Raw genomic sequence first — 19,298 nt, forward strand, 5'->3', positions numbered from 1 at the left:
CTTGAATTCCCGATCTGGGGGGCAAGCAAATGATAAGAAAGAAGAAGAAGAAGAAGAAGAAGAAGAAGGAGGAGGAGGAGGAGGAGGAGGAGGAGGAGGAGGAGGTGGTGGTGGTGGTTGCCGGTTCAATCCCTGTATGGACCAGCTGCATATTCCTGCATTGCAGAGGGTTGGACTAGATGATCCTCAGGGTCCCTTCCAACTCTACAGTGCTATGCTATGCTATGCTATGCTATGCTATGCTATGCTATGCTATGCTATAAGAACAACAACAACAACAACAACAACAACCACCCCGGCCGCGCCTCGGGCATCAGCAGATGGCTGGGTGCTGGCGAAGATGAGCGGCTTTGCGCCGTAGCTCCGCCCTCCCTCCGCGTTTTCTCCGCCACGCGGGCGCGGGGGCCAATCTCTGCCTCGCCAGCGCGGAGCAGCGGCGCCTGGCAGAGCGGAGGCGAGCGCAGCTGCGCCGCCCTGGAAGCGCGTGCTCGGGTGTCCCATTGCGTCTGCGGAGCCGGAGAGCGAGGCAGGCAGCAAGCGAGAGAGCGAGAGCGCCCCTGGCCGGCTCCCCTCGGCCCTTGGGATCCTCGTAGGAGGAGGCGCGCAGGTGGGTTCAGCGCTTGGGGATGCGGGCGGTGCGGGGGGAGAGCGCAGGGAGGGCTCCGGGCTCCAGGAGCGGCGGTTTGTTGGCCCAGCTGGCCGCTCTCTAGCCCGGAGAGGGGGGCTGGGGGGCCCCGGAATTGCGGGGCTTTGGCGGCGCCCCCGACTCAATGCGCCCATTGTCCAGGTGTCCCTCCGTAGGCAGGCCGCGCTGGCCCAGGGAGGGCTTTGGCGTGCGCTTTTACGCACGTCAAAATGGAGAGGACGCGGAGGGGGCCCGGAAAGCCAGGAGACCGTTGCAGCCTTCTGGAAGGGTGGGCTCGCGGGCAGGCGGGGAGGTGGGAGGAAATGGGGTTCGAGGGCCGGGGGGCGCCCCCTCCTCTGCGTGGAGGATTCCGCCTTTGCACCAGCTTTCCTCTCCGCCCTCCAAACCCACACCAGCCTCTGCCCTCGCCGGGTTGGCAAAAGATGCGGGAGATGCTGCTTTAACGGCCGAGCGATGGGCCTAAAGATTGCCGTGGAGAAGGGAGGAAAGCTGCCCCACACATTCTGGGTCAGACCACTGCCGGATTTACTTATAAGCTAGGACTCCCCCAAAAAATTTAAAGGGGGAAAAACGATGTACATTTCCAAAATATAAGATAAAAAAGAAATAGATTACTGTAAACCTACATACAGCAACAGTGTTTTGTGTTGTGTAGGCTCCTATGATGTAAGCAGCCTGCTAGCCGGCTCCCTCACTAGTTTGCTCTTTTTTATGTGTTTTACGGTGCCTACATTCTGCATGGACTGGTTGCATTAGTTTGATAAAATACATATTTTGTTATGTGCAAATGGCTTTAGATACCTATTGGGTCCATAAATTACCATATAGCATATATTCAACACACACAAAACAGTGACAATTGTTTGTTGACAAAGGACAGCTGGGCATATAAAGGGCCCCATTACCTTCAGGAGCTTAGGGCCTCATCAAACCTAAATCTGGCCCTGGGTCAGACCGTTTGTCCATCTGCCCTGGCATTTTGCTGTATACACGCCATTTAAAGCGCACGGCCAGCAATCCTGGGAACTGTAGTTTGTTAAGGCTGCTGGGAATGGAAGCTCTGTTTGGGGTAAATTACAGGTCCCAGGTTTCTTGTGGTGGGGGTGCTTCAAGGGTTTGTGCACACCCAATGTTCTCTTTGGTTGGCAGTGGTTTGCAAAGGTCTTAAGCAGACTCCTTTTCCAGCATCTATTTTCCAGTCTTGTATGTTCCTTACTACAGTGGTACCTCAGGTTAAGTACTTAATTTGTTCCAAAGGTCCGTACTTAACCTGAAACTGTTCTTAACCTGAAGCACCACTTTAGCTAATGGGGCCTCCTGCTGCCATTGCGCCGCCGGAGCACAATTTCTGTTCTCATCCTGAAGCAAAGTTCTTAACCTGAAGCACTATTTCTGGGTTAGCGGAGTCTGTAACCTGAAGCATCTATAACCTGCAGCGTATGTAACCCGAGGTACCACTGTACTGAACACTGAAGCTAAGTGTCTTCTTTGCCACCAAACTATGGTGGTCCCCCTTCTATTGTGGTCCCTTTTCTGGATAACATACCATGGAATTGCCCCCTTTCCCCACTTTCCAGGCTTATTTTCTAACGTTTCATTTCTGCATTTTAGCTTCTCTCTCTCTCATGGCAAGAAATCTTTGCTTGCTTATAGCATGTCAGCCATGCTTCTGGGCATTACATAACAACCTTTGACACCACGAACATTCTAGTTGGTTGTACAGCCCTCTTGGAGTAAAGAATGTTGCTTTTGGATTATTTTGCATCGCTCCCAGAGATTGCTTGTAGGAGGAATGAGGAAGATCCCCTAAAGGGTAGGCATTTTCCCTCGAAGGATTATGCCACAGCAAGCTTTAAGGTGCCACACACATTTGCTTATGAAAATGTTCTGTCAGGATCATCTCAGAAATTTGGAAATTTGCAAGGGATGAAATGCGCATTGAATAAATGCATTTTGCAATCGTTCTTCACCTCTCTGGGCATCAGAAGCGAGTCCTGCTCACGGAGCAGCAGTTATATGGTTAAAAAGACATGCAGTTCCAAGCCAGCAGTTTTGCCTGTCTTCTGGCTCCACAGAAACCCTGGTTTGTAAAGGGAGCTCCTGTCACTCTGCCAATGCCTGGTGATTTCCCCTGAGCAGCATTCCCCATAGGTTTCCAACCATTGCAGATTGGTTGCCATCCTCACTCAAAGCAACTCCCTGTATGAGCACCTTGTGGCGAAACTGTCACTAGATCTGCTGCCATGATTAGTTGATAGTTAAGACAAGGATGATTTGAAGTTTGCTAAGTCAAAATAAGAAATAATGTATTTTCCTTGTGTATCAATAATGATCTGAGAGTACAGCAAAAAAAAACTACCAGCTAACACCTTTGCAAAGCTAAGCAGGGTTCATTATGGTTTCTATGACAACCATCAAATCCTGCACTTACGGTACTTAGTCATTAGCAAAATGCAAGCTCAGGCACACCGCTAATGGGCTTTACGATTAGAAAGGTCATAGTTTGCTATATCTAACAGTGCTCGTGTATTTTTTTAATAGATGTGTATAGCTTATGAAGCAATATCCTGCAATCAGATGGTTGGGGTTTTTTTTATATTTGCATAACAAAACTGAATAACTTTGTGAGTGCGATAAATACTTTAACAGATTCCACATTGACAGGGGCATTAAGTAAATTTTTGTTTGGTTGCCTCAAATGAAAGGTATAAAACACTCAAACCTGCAGTTAAAATGCATGCAGGATATTGCTGCCAAAGACCTAAGGTCCAAAATTCATCTGACAGTAAAATGATAGGTCCCCATACCGAATAAAATTGGACTTGTAGATCACCATACCAAAAAGGTTGGAAGCCACTGCCCTAGAGAGCATCCCCCAGGGCTTTTCCAAAACACTCTCTTGCTATCATAACTGTGCCATGCTTAAAATGAGGTCAGAAAAGCTTTGCTCAGATTGATCTGTCAAGCAGTAACATTCACCACAGATTTAAAAAACATGAGCTTTTGGTGAGAGCAGTCCAGATTAAAGAGGTGGTTCTGTAATTTTCTACAAATATTTCTCTGCAGTTGTTCCAAATCATGAATTTAGTAGAGGCAGATGTGGTGGTTAGAGCAGGGGTAGCCAGCATGTAATAATGTGTATACAGCCTAAGTTTGTGCATAACACTAGCGCATAGCATTGATGCAGGCTGAAAGGGCGATGGTTCTCCTGTAACAATAAGAGGCATAAGTAACTTGGTGGCAGCACTGCTGTTGCAAAACTTCTTCCTCACTTTGAGGTTTCACAATACTGATGGGAATTGAGCTTTTATATGCTGTTCTGTAATTTGGCAGTCCTGTGTGGTCAAGGCCTTAATGCAGCCTTTGGGCCCAGTGAGACTTACGTCTGAGTAAACGTGGGATTGCTCCGTAATGGTGATGGCAAAGGAAATGCAAAAGGCTGGCAACTTCATTTATTAAATATTAAGTTCCCTTGTGCCAGTAGGAAACAAGTGGCACCAGCGAAAAATGTTGCAGAATGGATTGCTCTTGTTCAGGGTGGCAGCCAGCCATGCCCTTGCCCAAGACACTCCATTCCATTCCACTCCACCTCAACCTGCATTCAGTCAGCATTTCATGGTCGCTGAACATACTTGGTTTTCACGCAGTGCCGGATTCACGTATAAGCTAAACAAGCCATAGCTTAGGGCCCCACTCTCTTGGGGGCCCCCCAAAAAATTAAGGGAAAAAACCTGTACATTTCAAAAATATAAGATAAAAAGAAATGAAATAAATCCTATGTACAGCAATAGTGTTTTGTGTTGTGTAGGCTCCTATGATGTAAGTAATAATTATTATTAATTATTTCACTATTAATATACTTCTTCTTAATTGTTTTTCACTATTAATATATTGTATTTCAGGTCAACAATTACTTCGATAAAATACATATTTTGTTATGTGCAAATGGCTTTAGATACCTATTAGGTTAAGATTACCAGATTTTTTTTCAGTGAATCTGGGGACACTTTGCAGCTTTAATGGATTTTGTATGGGGACTGATCTGTAAATCTGGGGTCTGTCTGGTAACCTTATATTAGGTCCATAAATTACCATATAGCATATATTCAGCATGAAAAACAGTGACAATTGGTTGTTGACAAAGGACAGCTGGGCATATAAAGGGCCCCATTACGTTCAGTAGCTTAGGGCCTCATCAAACCTAAATCCGGCCCTGTTCTCACGGGACAGTTGGGTTCTCCCCAGAACTCCCTGAGAGCTTTTGCCCCCTTAAAGGGTTCCCCCCGCTTTTTGGCGAGGAGAGTTGCACTTCCTGCAAGCTTTCTGGTGCTTTTCTTTTGCATGTGGATCATGCTGTTTTGGCTTCCTAAGGATCCACAGAGAATGTGCTGGGTATTACTACATGATTCTCAGCAATGCCCCTTAGTTGAGGTTTTGGGGAAAAACATGTTTGTTTACATCAGTTTTCAGTGCAATCCAATGCATGAATACTCAGAAGTAAGTCTTTTTGAGTCCAGCAGGCCCTTTCCCCAGGTCTGTGCGTAGTCATTAGGGATGGGTGCATCTGCCAATTTCCATTTCTTGGTTTCTCATTTTTCCTATCTTACGTTCAGTTCTCAACATTTCCACATAACTTTGTTATTTTTTTCTCAAAAAAACCCCTCCTCGTGAAAATTCAGCATTCTGTGGCACATTTCTCCTAACACACACATTGTGTGTGCAGTTTTGCCTATTACACACATTTTTGCAAAGTAGTTTTTCTTAAGACAATTTTTGCATATTGTTTTCTTTAATTTCCACATTTTATCGCACGTTTCACCTGCGTATACAGATCACTCGCAACTTGCACGTGTATTGACGTGTGCGGTTTCAGCTTTACACAGTTGAAGGCCAGCCAGCCGAGATCGCAGAAATTACCGTATTTTTTGCACCATAACACTCACTTTTTTCCTCCTAAAAAGTAAGGGGAAATGTGTGTGCGTGTTATGGAGGGAATGCCTATGGGTGGCATGCCTACGGATTTTCCTCCTCTAAAAACTACATGCGTGTTATGGTCGGGTGCGTGTTATAGAGCGAAAAATACGGGAAATTCCTGAAAAGTGGAGAGCTTAAAAGCTCACAGACTTGCTTACTAGGTTCTTACAAGATTTTGGAACGCCCTGCAAGATCTTGCGAGAGCCTGGTAAGCAGGTCTGGGAAAATAAAAGCAGTTAGCATGTGCCATTGTGGGCTCTTTACAGGCTGTTTCCCAGTTTTTAAAGGGTTGTTTTGACCATATGAGATTTCAGCTATGGCCATACACGCTGTCCCTGAAACACAACACCTGTGTAAGATAGTATTCACCTGTATGCATCTCTGAACTCATTACTTGACTGGAGAACTGCCTTACAAAATTGGAAGTGTTTTGGTCCATATATTACCATTCTGGAAAATGTGAACCAGTTAGGATCTCCTTTAAATGCAAACAGAATCGAAGTTCCACCCCATCCCTAATTCTAGGAGTAGCCTAAATAAATTAATATTACAAAAGCCTGCTTTTTCATTAAAAACATTGCTTTAAATTGTTGACACTCCTGATTAGTAGAAATGTATCTTCTCTGGATCTCCTGACCCTTAATTCTGCTGCCATCTTTACAGCTCATTTCACAATCTCTGATCTCCCCACACCCGACTTTACAGAGATATTAAGGTCAAGATAAGCCATCCAACTACGGATTACTGGGCTTCTAAACTCTGCATAGTGTTAACCCTAAATAGATGCTGCTTAATAGTGGTAGTAGTAGCAGCAGTAAAATAAACTCTGCCCTGATATAATACAGCTAAAATTAACAAAAGTTAAAAGCAAGGCTTCAGCTAAAATAACTTTTACACTACAAAGCTATGCCTGAGACTAGCAAGGCTGTGCACAAACCATACATTTAAAGCACACACAGAATCCTGGGAACGGTAGTTTGTTAAGGGTGCTGGGGATTGTAGTTCACGAGGGGTAAATTGCAGTTCTCATTTTTCTTTTTTTTGTGGGGGGCGTACACAGCCTAAGTCTCATTGAATTCAGTGGGACTATTCTGAGTAGAAAGGTAGGATTGTGCTGTCAATCAGTTTTGGCCATATACAGGATTCTCTTCTATAAGCTTCAAAAGCTGCTTTCAACAGGACTGTGCTTTGGGGTCTTTGAGATTCAGTGCCTGCAGTATTTACATCTTGGATTCCATGTGGTTTGTTCTTGTTTTTAACTGGTTTTCCCTGCCATTTTAACATGCAAACCACTTTGGCATTTCCTTTTTAACTGAAAATTAGTATTAAAATATTTTTGGAGAAATAAGTTTTTTTCTAGGACGCTCCCGAGTTTTGCAGCCCACAAATGCTAAGTTCTAAATACTACCTATTACATTAATTGCATTTAATGTGGCGGATATATTTTTAGAAGCTAGCATAGGTGCCAAAGGGAAATCTGATCAGGACTGTGTTGGGCAGGGAGAGGGGAGATTAACCCCTCCTCCCCCACTGCAGTCCTGTTGAAAATCACTGTCTACCCTCCCTCCCTGCTACTGCGTTAATTAAACTCACTGTCCATCCTGCTTTCTTTTGTTTAACAGGATTTGTATATGGTGTAATCAACAAAAACCTCTGAAGCAGTTTATCACAGCCTGCAAGCGGGTCATGTTGCCTGTTTGAGTGGGTCTCAGGCTCTATAAGTAAATCTAAATAGTTTTTGCTTTTAATCCTCCATTAGTATGATGAATGGCTCTTGCAATTCTTTTGATTCATTGGTGTGGTTTTTTTAATATTAATTTTTATTAATTTTAAAACATAAAAATTGTCATACATTCCACAAAATTCCATCTCTTATACAATCTTTTTGGACTTCCATCAGCACCTCTGGTGATCTTCCATTTTTATAATTTCTTCTGCATTTCTTAAATTCATATTGACTTTAATTCTCATAACTAACATCATCCTTTTTGTTCAATAATGCAATAGTTCAAATTATTCCCCTTACAAAACTTCCTGCAAATCTACAAATGCAATCTGGTCATAACAACTACTTTTCAAATAATCCGTAAATTTACGCCAATCTTCTGTGAATCTCTGGTCCTGCCGGTTTTGAATTCTTCCCGTTAGTTTGTCTAATTCTGCATAGTCCATCAATTTCATCCTCCAATCTTCTTTCGGCGGTAATTCTTCTTGCTTCCATTTTTGTGCCAATAATATTCTTGCTGCCGTCATTGCATACAAAAACAGCTTACAATCATTTCTGTTGATTCATTGATGTGTTTTAATGTTATGTTTGCACTTGTAACCAAACATCAAAGCCTTTTAACAAGCCTTTTAACATTTGGGAACTTCTCTCTAGGGGCCAATTCAGCGACAGTTTGCCAGGAGGTGCTTGCCATCCCAGGCAAGCTGTAATATGAGCACCTTGGGGCAACCGGTCACTGGATCTGCTGGCAGGTTTACTTAACGGTTAAGCCAAGGATGGTCTGAAATGTGCTTCATCAACATAAAAAAAAATATATTTACCCCATGTATCTATAATGATCTGTGACTATGTCTGACAACTGTCAGCCCATGCACTGACCTACTCAGGAACAAAATGCAAGCTCAGCCCCCCCACTGATACTTGCCATAATGGATTTCATTATGAATAAAACTACTAAAAATGTTCATAGTTCATTATATCCAGCTTTGCTTAGGAAACCAAATGTTTTTAGAATGGATTTTTATAGCCTATGAAGTAATATTCTGGAGTCAGGGTGGGTGGTGGTCTTGCATCCCATAAACATAACTTTAACTAACTTTGTAAGTGCTATAAATATTTCAACAAATTCCACTTTAATAGGAGCATTAAGCAAATTTTTGCTTGGGTGTCTCAAGTAACGGTTATAATGTAGGCAGGCTTGCAGTTTAATGCACAAAACAGATGGCTGCCAAAAATCTAAGGTCCAAAATTCACCACAATAGTGGGTTGTCATAGAAGTCAGCATTTTCAAATTATATATGCATAATAATAATATTGCATGATAAAATCACATATCTGGGGTGGCTTTCTTTTTCCTTTTCAAAAGGGGGATTAGTTTTAGAATACAGTCCCATTAAATGCATGAAAACATTTAACATAACTCATAGTTCTTCTTTTCCATTTTAAACAAAGAAAATGGCACTCATTGATTGAAAACAAAGACACTACGGGTTGCTTGATAAAAGGGTTCGTTCTTCAGTTAAATGTCGTGCATACTAAGGCTGCAGTTAGAGAAAAGCATTGTTGTTTTTTAGAAATGGCCCTGCTAGCACACATTTGATTTGCCATCTGCTTTGGGCCTGTTGCAAAACCCAGCAAGTCATGAGAGCTATTTTTAAAACCCCTTCCCTCCCTTGACAGAGGGGATGATGGTGAACTCTAGCTGCCCGTTCTACTGTATAAGTCAAGGCTTCCAACCAGCTACCATTTCTGCCAGAGAGATGTGTTTGTTCATGCTCTGCGGTACATGGTGTGCTGTAGAGCTGCATTAAGAACATTTTGCCCTGTAATTTTTTTGCATGAGGTGATGTCTGCACACGCGCCCTGCTCAGTTATGAAGCTGACCACCCAACCAACTCCTGAGAAATAACAATCCATTTTGAAAGGATTGTGTGGTGGTCCGTTTAGGTGACGTACAGTCATACCTCTTGTTACGTTGGGTTCAGGTTATTTTCTTTCAGGATACGTCCCGTGGCGACCCGGAAGTAACGGAACGGGTTACTTCCAGGTTTCGCCAAATGCGCAGACGCTCAGAATGACATCACGCACATGCGCAGAAGCGGCGAATCACGGCACGCGCAGACGCGGGTTGCGTTCTGCTCATGTTGCGAATGAGGCACCGGAACGGATCTTGTTCGCAACTAGAGGTACCACTGTTTTTGTGTTAACAGGCGTTTACTGATACCATTTCACAGAGTAGTATTTAGGCCCTTTAGCCTTTGGTGTTCATGCAGATTTCCATTTTGTGTACTGTTTAATAGTATACCATGTGACTGGTAAGGTTCTTCCTTATCCCATAGCTGTCACTCAGAGGAAGAGCTTCTCCTTTGTGCTCAGAAGGTCCCAGATTCAGTTCCTGGCACTTTCTCCTCAGAGTTCCCTGGGAAGAGGGATCGACTATTAAACCACTCTGTAGCTATGTGAGGGGAACAGGGGTCTCCTAGCAGCTCTCAGCACTCTTAGCACATTACAGTTCTTAGGATTTCTTGTGGGGAAACCATGACTGTTAAAGTGGTATGATGATGCTTTAAATCAGGCATAGGCAAACTTGTCCCTCCAGATGTTTTGGGACTACAACTCCCATGATCCCTAGCTAACAGGACCAGTGGTCAGGGATGATGGGAATTGTAGTCCCAAAACATCTGGAGGGCCGAGTTTGCCTGTGCCTGCTTTAAATGTATCGTGCAGATGAGGCCTGGTTTCTTTCTGAAGAAATGATCTGTTTAAAAAATAAGGTGCCTCAGCTCTTTCATAGATCCAAAACTGGATGACTGGATGAGATGCAAATTTAGAAGCAACTACTACCATTTGAATAGAAATACAGTTCGTCTCAATATAGTGAGAAAGATATGAGCAGGTGACTGTGTACCAGCTCAGTCTGTTGCCCAGTGCTGCAGATGCCCCTGGTCTCCATTTGTTCTTTACTCTTAAGAGGATTTGGACTGGACAGCTCTTCAAGTTGAGTACTCTCCTCTGTAAAGTAGGACGCTTGGCCCAGGAGGAGTCTATATGCTGGTAACGGGAGGGGCATCAACAGAAATTGAGGTTTTAGAAGCCAGACACTATGTGCATGGAAGCCAAGAAGCCATGTTGGCAAAGAGTAGCTTCTGAGAGGGTTCATGTGCCTTTCAGAACCGCTTGAAAGGGAACGTTCTCCCAGTTACAACCTCTCCTATCATTAGGCCCTGTGAGTTCACAATGCTACGTGAGAGCCAAGCAGAGTGGCTGAAATCTGCCTATTGATCTGAATTACCTGGGAGGTTCACTGCCAGCAGAGGTCTGGTCTTACCTCTGAGGTTTCAAGCGACTGAATCTCTCTCTGGGTAATTCTACAGCCTAGTGATAGCATTGTTCCAATAGCTCGGGTTGTTTTCTGGGTTTGATGTCTTCTGCTTTCTCCGCATGCAGCTGACGGTGAGCAGAACACAAACATGTTTGAGAGTGTGCCTGTGCAACAAGGGGAAATGAGTTGGTGGCAGTTTGCATAATAGATTGTGTATTGTACTAGATTGCCACCTGCCGTCTGTGGGTTGCATGCACAGATCTATGGAGAGTTTGCTTTGTGGTTCATGTACCACTGGAAGATGCGGTTATTGAGGAATTAAGAATCATTTTTAAAAAATAAGGTGCCTCAGCTCTTTCATAGATCCAAAACTGGGGGTGAAAAATGGATTTCTACCTTAGCCATTCCAAGACAATATCTCATATATATCCTCTTTCCGGCACCTGTGCCACCAACATTTTTTGGGGTTGGGTGGGGTGGATAGTTTGATAATACAATTGCATTTATAAAAGGAAGTGCCTTTTGTTACCTTGCAACTTCTTCCTTTATTACAGCTGAAGTCACATAGTCTATTTAGAAAGTTACTGCTATTTCAGCTTGAAGTGTTATTGTTTTCTTTGTTATCGATGGTTCTGTAGGTCCCAGTTCCTCTGGCGATAGGAATAGTCTAAGTATCCACGCGCTGTTGGATAAAGGTTTTGTAGTATGAGTTGCATAATTAAATTCCCTGGTGGCAGGTGTGACTAGGGGGGTAATAGATTTACTTATGGATGCTAATCTTTCAATTAGTGCGTCCAGGGCTTTATGTATTTGTTCGATAGTTGCAATGAAGCGGTTTTCCTTCTCTATGCTGGAGCTTTCGTCTGGTATGAGATTTGGAGATAGGGTTTTTGGTCTTTTAGCCAGCTGGTTTGGGGCTTTATCTGCCTCTAGTTGGAGCATCTTACAGTTCTCATCCATCATAGACATTGTCGGCTTTATTTTTATCTTATCAGTCTTGATTGTTTCGATGAGAGGAGTGGGAGTACCGGACCCTTCGAATAGGCGAGTCAGTGCAGTTAAACTTAGTGTTACTGCTCTCAATGGCCACTCAGAAATCTGGGGATATGGTGGGCATCTTAATCTCTGTAGAGGATCAGCTCTCTGTGCTGCCGTGTTCTTCAGCCTTAGATCCCAAGGAGTTGGAGTATGATCCAGATAAGACTGAGGCACTGTTAGGAGGTGGTTCCCTAGACCAGATGGTTGCCTGCTTTTGATGGGCTTACACTCTCTCTGCAGGAGCAGGTACGCAGCTTGGGTCCATGGCTGTCGCTTGAGGCTCCGGTGGCCTGGAGTGCTTTCCATCAGCTTTGGCTGGTGGCCCAGCTGCGCCCCTATCTGCACAGGTATAGCCTAGCTTCTGTCGCTTATGCTCTGGTAACCTCTAGGTTAGATTACTGCAACGTGCTATACGTAGGGCTGAAGATGGTTTGGAAACTTCAGTTGGTGCAGAATTCAGCAGACAGGTAGCTCTCTGGGGCAAGATGGTTTAAGCCAGGCACCCCCAAACTCGGCCCTCCAGCTATTTGGGGACTACAGTTCCTATCATCCCTGACCACTGGTCCTGGTAGCTGGGGATGATGGGCGTTGTAGTCACAACTTGGCTGGAGGGCCAAGTTTGGGGATGCCTGGTTAATGTCATTCCTGGCCCGACTGCACTGGCTGCCAATTAATTTCTGGGCCCAAATCCAAGTGCTGGTTTTGACCTATAAAGCCTTAAATGGCTCTGGACTGCAATGCCTCAATAAGAACCTACCTGGACTCTTTGTTCATCATCTGAGGCCCTTCTTCATGTGTCTCCTCCCATGAGGTCCAGAGGGCAGCAACATGAGAAGAGGCCTTTTCTGTGATGGCTCCTTGCTTGTGGAATGTTCTCACCTTGTGCCTTCATTACATATCCAAAGGTGCCGGACAAAAACATTCCTCTTCTCCCGTGCTTCAGGCAGTCTATGGCCTTTAAAAGTGTACATGGGGGAGGGGGCATCGTTTTGTTTGTTACTATGGTATGTTTGTGTTTTTATATTGTAAACTGCCCTGTGATCCTTGGATGAAGGGAGATACAGAAATAATAAATATATAAATACAACTCCCATCACCCCCAGCCAGCTTAGCACAATGGTCAAATATTAGAAATGGGGGGGAAATTAGATTCAGTCTTCATTTAAAGATGAACCTACCAGATTTGTACTTTGTGAACAATATGTGGACAGAAACACAGGGATCCTTCAAAATGCGCACATCTCCAAATTTTGCAGTGCAGTATTCCAGCCAAGTAAAATGTGCAAAAATGCATAAACTAGGTTAAGGTATACATAGAAGTGCATATATTAATGAAAATAGCATACAAGCATGCATTATATAGGGGGAAATTGCTTTGTAAATATGTAAAGAACTGGAATGAGGAACCTCAAGCTCAGGGACCAAATGTTCTCTCTGTCTGGCCCTAGGGACACCCCCCCCACACACACACATTAGGCTACTCCTCTCCCCAGGCTACCCCACTCAATGGCCTAGCTGCATACCCACCTTGAGTGTTTTTGCCTGGCTGGAATGCGCCTTTGAATTCTGGTAATGCCTCTTGCTTACCTGGAGGGAGGGTTGGGGGATGAGTATTTGTAAAGCTAGGGTACACCACAGGTGAAATCTGCATATGGCTCCTGGAAGGCTGCTCGGAAAGGAGAGTGTATCACCCCCTGCTATAGAGAACCATTTCACTTTTTGCCAGAAACATTGTTCTTTATCTAATGAGATTTCCTCCTTTTCGGCTTGCAGAATGACCGTCATGGGGAAGTACCTGGTGACCTGCTGGGTAGCAATTCTCTTGATCCTGCTGCAGAGCGATGTCTCCGTTTCCAAAAAAAGGCCCAAACCCAGCGGTGGTGGCTGGAACACGGGAAGCCAACGTCAGCCTGGGTACCCGCAGAACCCTGGCTATCCGCAGAACCCTGCCTACCCGCCACCACGCAACCCAGGCTATCCTCAAAACCCTGGTTACCCCCAGCACAACCCTGGCTACCCACCACGCAACCCTGGTTACCCCCAGCAGAACCCTGGCTATCCTCAGCGCAATCCTGGTTACCCACAGAACCCTGGCTATGGTGGGGGCTACGGAGGCAAACAGTGGAATCCTAAGCCGGCCAAGCCCCCCAAGATGAAGCACGTGGCTGGGGCAGCTGTCGCAGGGGTGGCAGCAGGAGCCCTCGGCGGCTACCTCTTAGGGAGTGCCATGTCCAACATGAACTTTGGTTTCCGCAACCCCAGCGAGGAGCAGTGGTGGCATCAAAACCGCGACCGCTACTCCGACAGAGTCTACTACCCAGAGTACAAGGAGCGTGTTTCGAGGGATGTCTTTATGAGAGACTGTGTGAACGTCACACTGACGGAGTATATCACCCCTCAAGGGAACCAAAGTGCAGATGAGATGGAAGTGAAAGTCGTGACACATGTGGTGCGCGAGATGTGCACGGAGCAGTACCGCTTGATAAACGCAGCAGCTCTGCTTCTCGCCAGCCCTTCCGTGCTTTTCTTCCTCATGTTGGTCACTTGTTTCCTCATCCCCTGAGGTCCTCCTCAGGCCTGCACCTCGTTGCTCATTGAGCAAACGTCCAGAAGGAATGAGATCTATACAGAGCGACGGCTTCGGGGGAGATAACATTCTCGCTTATGCACCTCTTTGGTGGAGTGTCTTTCAAAGCTGTTACATCTGCTACGTATTAATGAACACCCAGGCTTCTGCCAAGCACCTATTCCTTTTGCAGCCATCTTTGATTTCTGTCGTTTGTGGTACGAAATAGTTGGGGGGGGGGGGGGAGAGCATAAGGTCTTATTTTGTAATGAAGGGAGGGCAGGAAGAACCTATCATAGACCAACCCCTCCCTCCTTCAGTCGAGCCTAATGTAACGCAAACTGTAAATAGAAACACAACGACTCCACGCGGAAAAACGAATTGTTTGCTAGGGCCAGCATTGAGAGTTGATGTGGCAGGGTTTCTGCCAGAGAGCCCACGGTTGAGAAGCGCATCCCCTTTTCTCCTCTTCAGTGCTGAAACTTGCTTGTTCACCTGCCTCTAGCTCTGGGTCAGACTGCGGTGGAGGTGAGAAAGAGAAGTCCGTGCCACAGCCTACTTGCTTGTTGGCTCTCTGGCAAACAAGGAGATGGGGAAGAGGAGAAATCGGTGATAATGGCAGTGAGGTGGAGGCCTGAGGCCTGTGGAGGATGTCTTTGCCCAAAGGCTCTATAAAATCTTGAGCTGCCACAGTCCTTTGCTTGCCTACCCTCATTACACCAGCTCTTCGAGGAAACCAAATTGGCACGTTCTATAATGCAGCGATCCAGGGGTCCCCAAATCATTGTCCGCAGACCACCTGTGATCTCCAGGCTTCACTCAGGTGATCTACGGTGTGTCGGTGGAACTATTGTCCTGTTGGTCTTTAACTGTGTTTCTGCTGCTGCTTTAATTTTTTTATATATTGCATTTTTATTCTTATTGTGGGATTCAAATTGTAATGCAATATATAAGAAATAAAAGAAGCAGTAGAAAGACAGTAAAAAATCTTACAGCATCTACCACTGCACATTACAATTGCGATAGCTGGCAGAAAAATCATTTAAGTGGCCCTTTGTGGGTGAAGGAGGGCATTTGGGAACCCCTGCAGTAAACTGTTCTTGCCTTTAAGAGAAGGAAGTATTTCCAGCTGTTATTTGAAACTACATTATATGACGAGAGGCAGGAAGCTGAAGTGAATCAGGTTTTAAGTTCTCCACTGTACATTGTTTAAAAATAAAAAATCCCACCCCACCATGCAGTAAGATTCTCATTCTAGACCCACATACATACTGAGATATTTATCTCAGTATATTGTAGGAGATCTATGGAAATCCCACTGTAAAAAACACAGAAAACACTTTTATATATTATAAACTGCCTTGAGAGTGTGGTTGGGGTTAAATATATGAATACAAGCAAAAGAGGAAAGGCCATGCGCGTCCCTTCCTACATTATGCAAGGTGAGAAGACTCTGGTGTGTCTTATTGGACACAATTCCAGGAACCGAGTCGTGTTAACCTTACAACAAAGAAGATGGATAGTGCCTGGAATTTCACGAAGCAAGACAACACATCCGCAAAGAATTACCCTGTGTTCCTGATTTAGTGCTGTCCATGTGGAAAGTTGTAGGGCCTTGTGGGCTCTTTTGCACATTATCTGGGGTTTGTAGCCATTAGGCAGACCAGAGCAGCCCATATAGGATCCATGCGAATCCTTAAGCGAGCATTCCCTTCATTATCCATTGTACCATGTAGGTACTTGTCTGTGCAGTAATAAACCTGTTTGCCTATGAACCACAGTTATTGCCTACACGGGCGCATTACTGCTGATGACACCAAAATCTCTTGCTTTCTTGTTTTTAATGAAAGACGAACCTCAGTGAAGTATCCTTTTCGTGGAGAAATAATGGCTTATTACTGGAACTGATAAATCTGGGGCAGGTCTTCTGAAATGGCGTTGGCTGTCTCAGTAGCACTTAGCATTTCTAGGCTGCAAAGAAAAGCGTTTGGTTTTGCAGCATGGGAATATGAGCACACCATTCATCAGGAATTTTTAACCCTCTGTGATGCACAGACATTACCTTTCTGGTAACTTAGCAATTGCATATTTTCTTACAAGAGTAGAAGTTCCTGATCATTGTCTGAATTAACCTTAACAATTAAGCTGCTGCTGTTGTTGAGCATCTTCACTCGTTTGACCTCTTCAGCCCTCAAAATTACTGGGTGTTAATTGTATTGACCCTGCTGAATTTTGGAACTAACTTTAAGGGTCAACTGCAGATACCAGAGTCATTCCAAAGTTTCATCTGTGAGGAAACCTATTGGGTGAGCGGGTGACAAATATGACTTAAAGGCAGTCTTATAAAATTCAGAGCAGGTTCTCAGTCCGTTGGGAGAGACAAGCTGTGTGCCAATAACTCACAAAATATTCAGACATGAAAGCCATGTTGTCAAAGCCAATGGTGCTCTCCATAAAGTGGTTAAGCATCCCTCTATCTTAAACTGGATTCCAGCCTGTAGACCGATGCAAGTCCCTAGAATTTGAGAGACTTGCTTCCAAGTAAGTGTGTGCAGAATTGCAGTCCTGTGAGTTACTGTGAAGAGCCAATTCTTGGCAGTTGGGGAGGGACGCCACACACATCCTGTTTCTGCCACACCCTCCCCTTGCTCACTTCGGGCTTCTGCAAGGCCCTTTCTCCTTCCAGAGATGCTGTGTTAGTGTGCAAGAAACAAGGGTGCAATGCCACCCCACCTGTTGCGATGCTCTTCTGGTTAAGAGAGCTCGTGTGCTTCATTTTCTTGGTTTCAATTTATGCAGCAGGCAGTGGGGATGGGAGCACACAAATAGTCACTAGGATTTATGCATTCCAGTAATGTAGCTGGCTTCGAAAATGCCACATTTAACCTTAAGGCAGACATTATAATTGAGGACTACATTTTGGGTGGTACTAATTCTGTCTGTCCTACCGCTTTTGGCCTGCAGCGTTGGTAACGGCTACATTTTTGCTAACCTGTATTTCAGTCAACTTGCTGACAACTCCATGTTTGTTCAAGGGTATAGATATATATTTTTAAGTGTAGTCAAAATGTAAAGAGTACACAATTATCCTTCTGAGTATATCTTAATATATTCTCTGCATTTTGCTAGAAGATGATTATTGGACAGACACACTTTTAAATATTGGTGACTTGGTCCAAGTAGAAAGCACACAATAGTAGTAAAATTACAGGGAGTATTGGAGAGACAAGCACATTTGTACTTTGCAATTTTGTGTGTGCTTTTTTAAAGTAAGTGTTTGATATCTAGTAGAAATAAAGGCCAAAGGCCCCAGCTTTTGTCTATGAGCTTCTTTTTTGATGATGTAACTTTGTGCAGGTATGTGTACACAGAGACAAGACACTTCAACATGACGCCCTCAAGACTATAACTCTCATCTAGCATGGCCAGTGGTCAGGGAGTGACAAGTGTAGTTCAGCAACAACTGGGACACCACAGGCTCCCCACCCCAGGATTAACATGTTGGACTGGGACCAGGGAATCCAAACTTCAACTCCGCTCCTCAGTCATACCATGATAGAGAACTGGCCGAGTGTTGCAGTGTTGGGAGAATAAAATCTCATCCCATCTGCACTATACATGTAAAGCTGTATCATACCACAGACATGGGTTCCCCCCAAAGAACTGTAGGAAGCATAGTTTGTTAAGGGTACTGGCAGTTGTTAAGAAATCCCAGTGGTCACATAGCTGCATTTTTCAGAGTGGTTTAACAACCATTCCTCCTCCTCCCCCCCCCCAAAAAAAACCCCTACAACTCAGAACTGTAATTCTGGGAGGGGAATTGGAGCTTCCTAATAATTCTCAGCAACCTTAAACCGCAGTTCCTGAGATTCTTTCGGGGCGGGAAGCAGGAGCCATGACTTTTTAAAGTGGTATAATACTGTTTTCAATGTGCAGTGCAAATGGGACCTAATTGTGGGGAGTTAAAACTCAGAGAAAAGACTTGGTGCATTTGCAATCTGACATGGATCAATTCACTCAATCGGTGCTGTCAGTCATAGGGGTGGAGGAGAAATGTGATTCAGTTCAAATTTAAAGGTGAGCCTACCTAGTTTGCCTACTTTCCAAACCAGTATGCAAACAGAAATGCATCCTTCAAAATGTGCACTTCTGCCAAGTAATGTGTACAGAAATGCTTAATACTGAGTTAAAATGTGCATTACTGAAAAGAACCTACAAAAATGCATTTTATTTGGCAAAAAATTTTTGCAAAAATGTTTAGGAGAAATTCATGCTAAAATGGTGAAATTCCATGAAATAAAATGGAATAGAAATAAAATGGAATAAAAAAATAATAATACTGCAAACTTGTGGAGAACTGAACCTTAGATTGGAAGAAATGAGAAACATAGAAACCAAAATTGTCACATTTGTCCCTTTCTAATCAGGACAGAACTTTGGAAGAAAAGTCCAGGGCCCCTGCTCTAAGGAGTAAGCGGGAGAGTCCTCAAATTTTTAATGGACAGAAATATTCTTGCTGACAGAGGGGTGGGAGTGTAAGCACACTTTTGGACCTGGGGCAAACCTTGCCAGGCATCGCTATCAGGTTTGAGAATTAAGCCAGCCAGAGATGACCAGTCAAAGCCCAGGGGGCCAGAATGAATGCAGTGCTAGCCCATTAGGATGGCTTCACACATCCCACACAGTGTGGTTGTCATTATATCTGACATTCCTTCGGGCCCAAATGCACCATCAGCCACACCCATTAACATCCTTTATTTAACAAGATGAAGGGGGGAGTTGGAAGCCGTCTGCCTATGTGAGTGACAGACCAGTTCACAATATTTCTATGATGAAAATGTTGTTTAGTCATTTAGTCGTGTCTGACTCTTCGTGACCCCCTGGACCAGAGCACGCCAGGCACTCCTGTCTTCCACTGCCTCCCGCAGTTTGGTCAAACTCACGTTGGTAGCTTCGACAACACTGTCCAACCATCTCGTCCTGATGGAAATAGGGACATCCTGCTCCATAGTAATAATAATAATAA

General features: G+C 44.5%; 1 protein-coding gene across 1 annotated transcript; it reads left to right on the plus strand.

The window, feature by feature from the left end:
• The first annotated feature begins 437 nt into the window (after positions 1 to 437).
• On the plus strand, positions 438 to 17,584 carry PRNP (prion protein (Kanno blood group)). Its single transcript, XM_081843371.1, has 2 exons — positions 438 to 607; positions 13,480 to 17,584. The coding sequence occupies exon 2, from the start codon at positions 13,481 to 13,483 to the stop codon at positions 14,267 to 14,269; it is 789 nt and encodes a 262-aa protein (XP_081699497.1). The 5' UTR covers positions 438 to 607; position 13,480; the 3' UTR covers positions 14,270 to 17,584.
• The last annotated feature ends 1,714 nt before the right edge of the window (positions 17,585 to 19,298 follow it).

The sequence above is a fragment of the Podarcis erhardii genome, assembly GCF_964252035.2.
Source record: "Podarcis erhardii genome assembly, chromosome: 16".
NCBI classification, from domain to species: domain Eukaryota; kingdom Metazoa; phylum Chordata; class Lepidosauria; order Squamata; family Lacertidae; genus Podarcis; species Podarcis erhardii.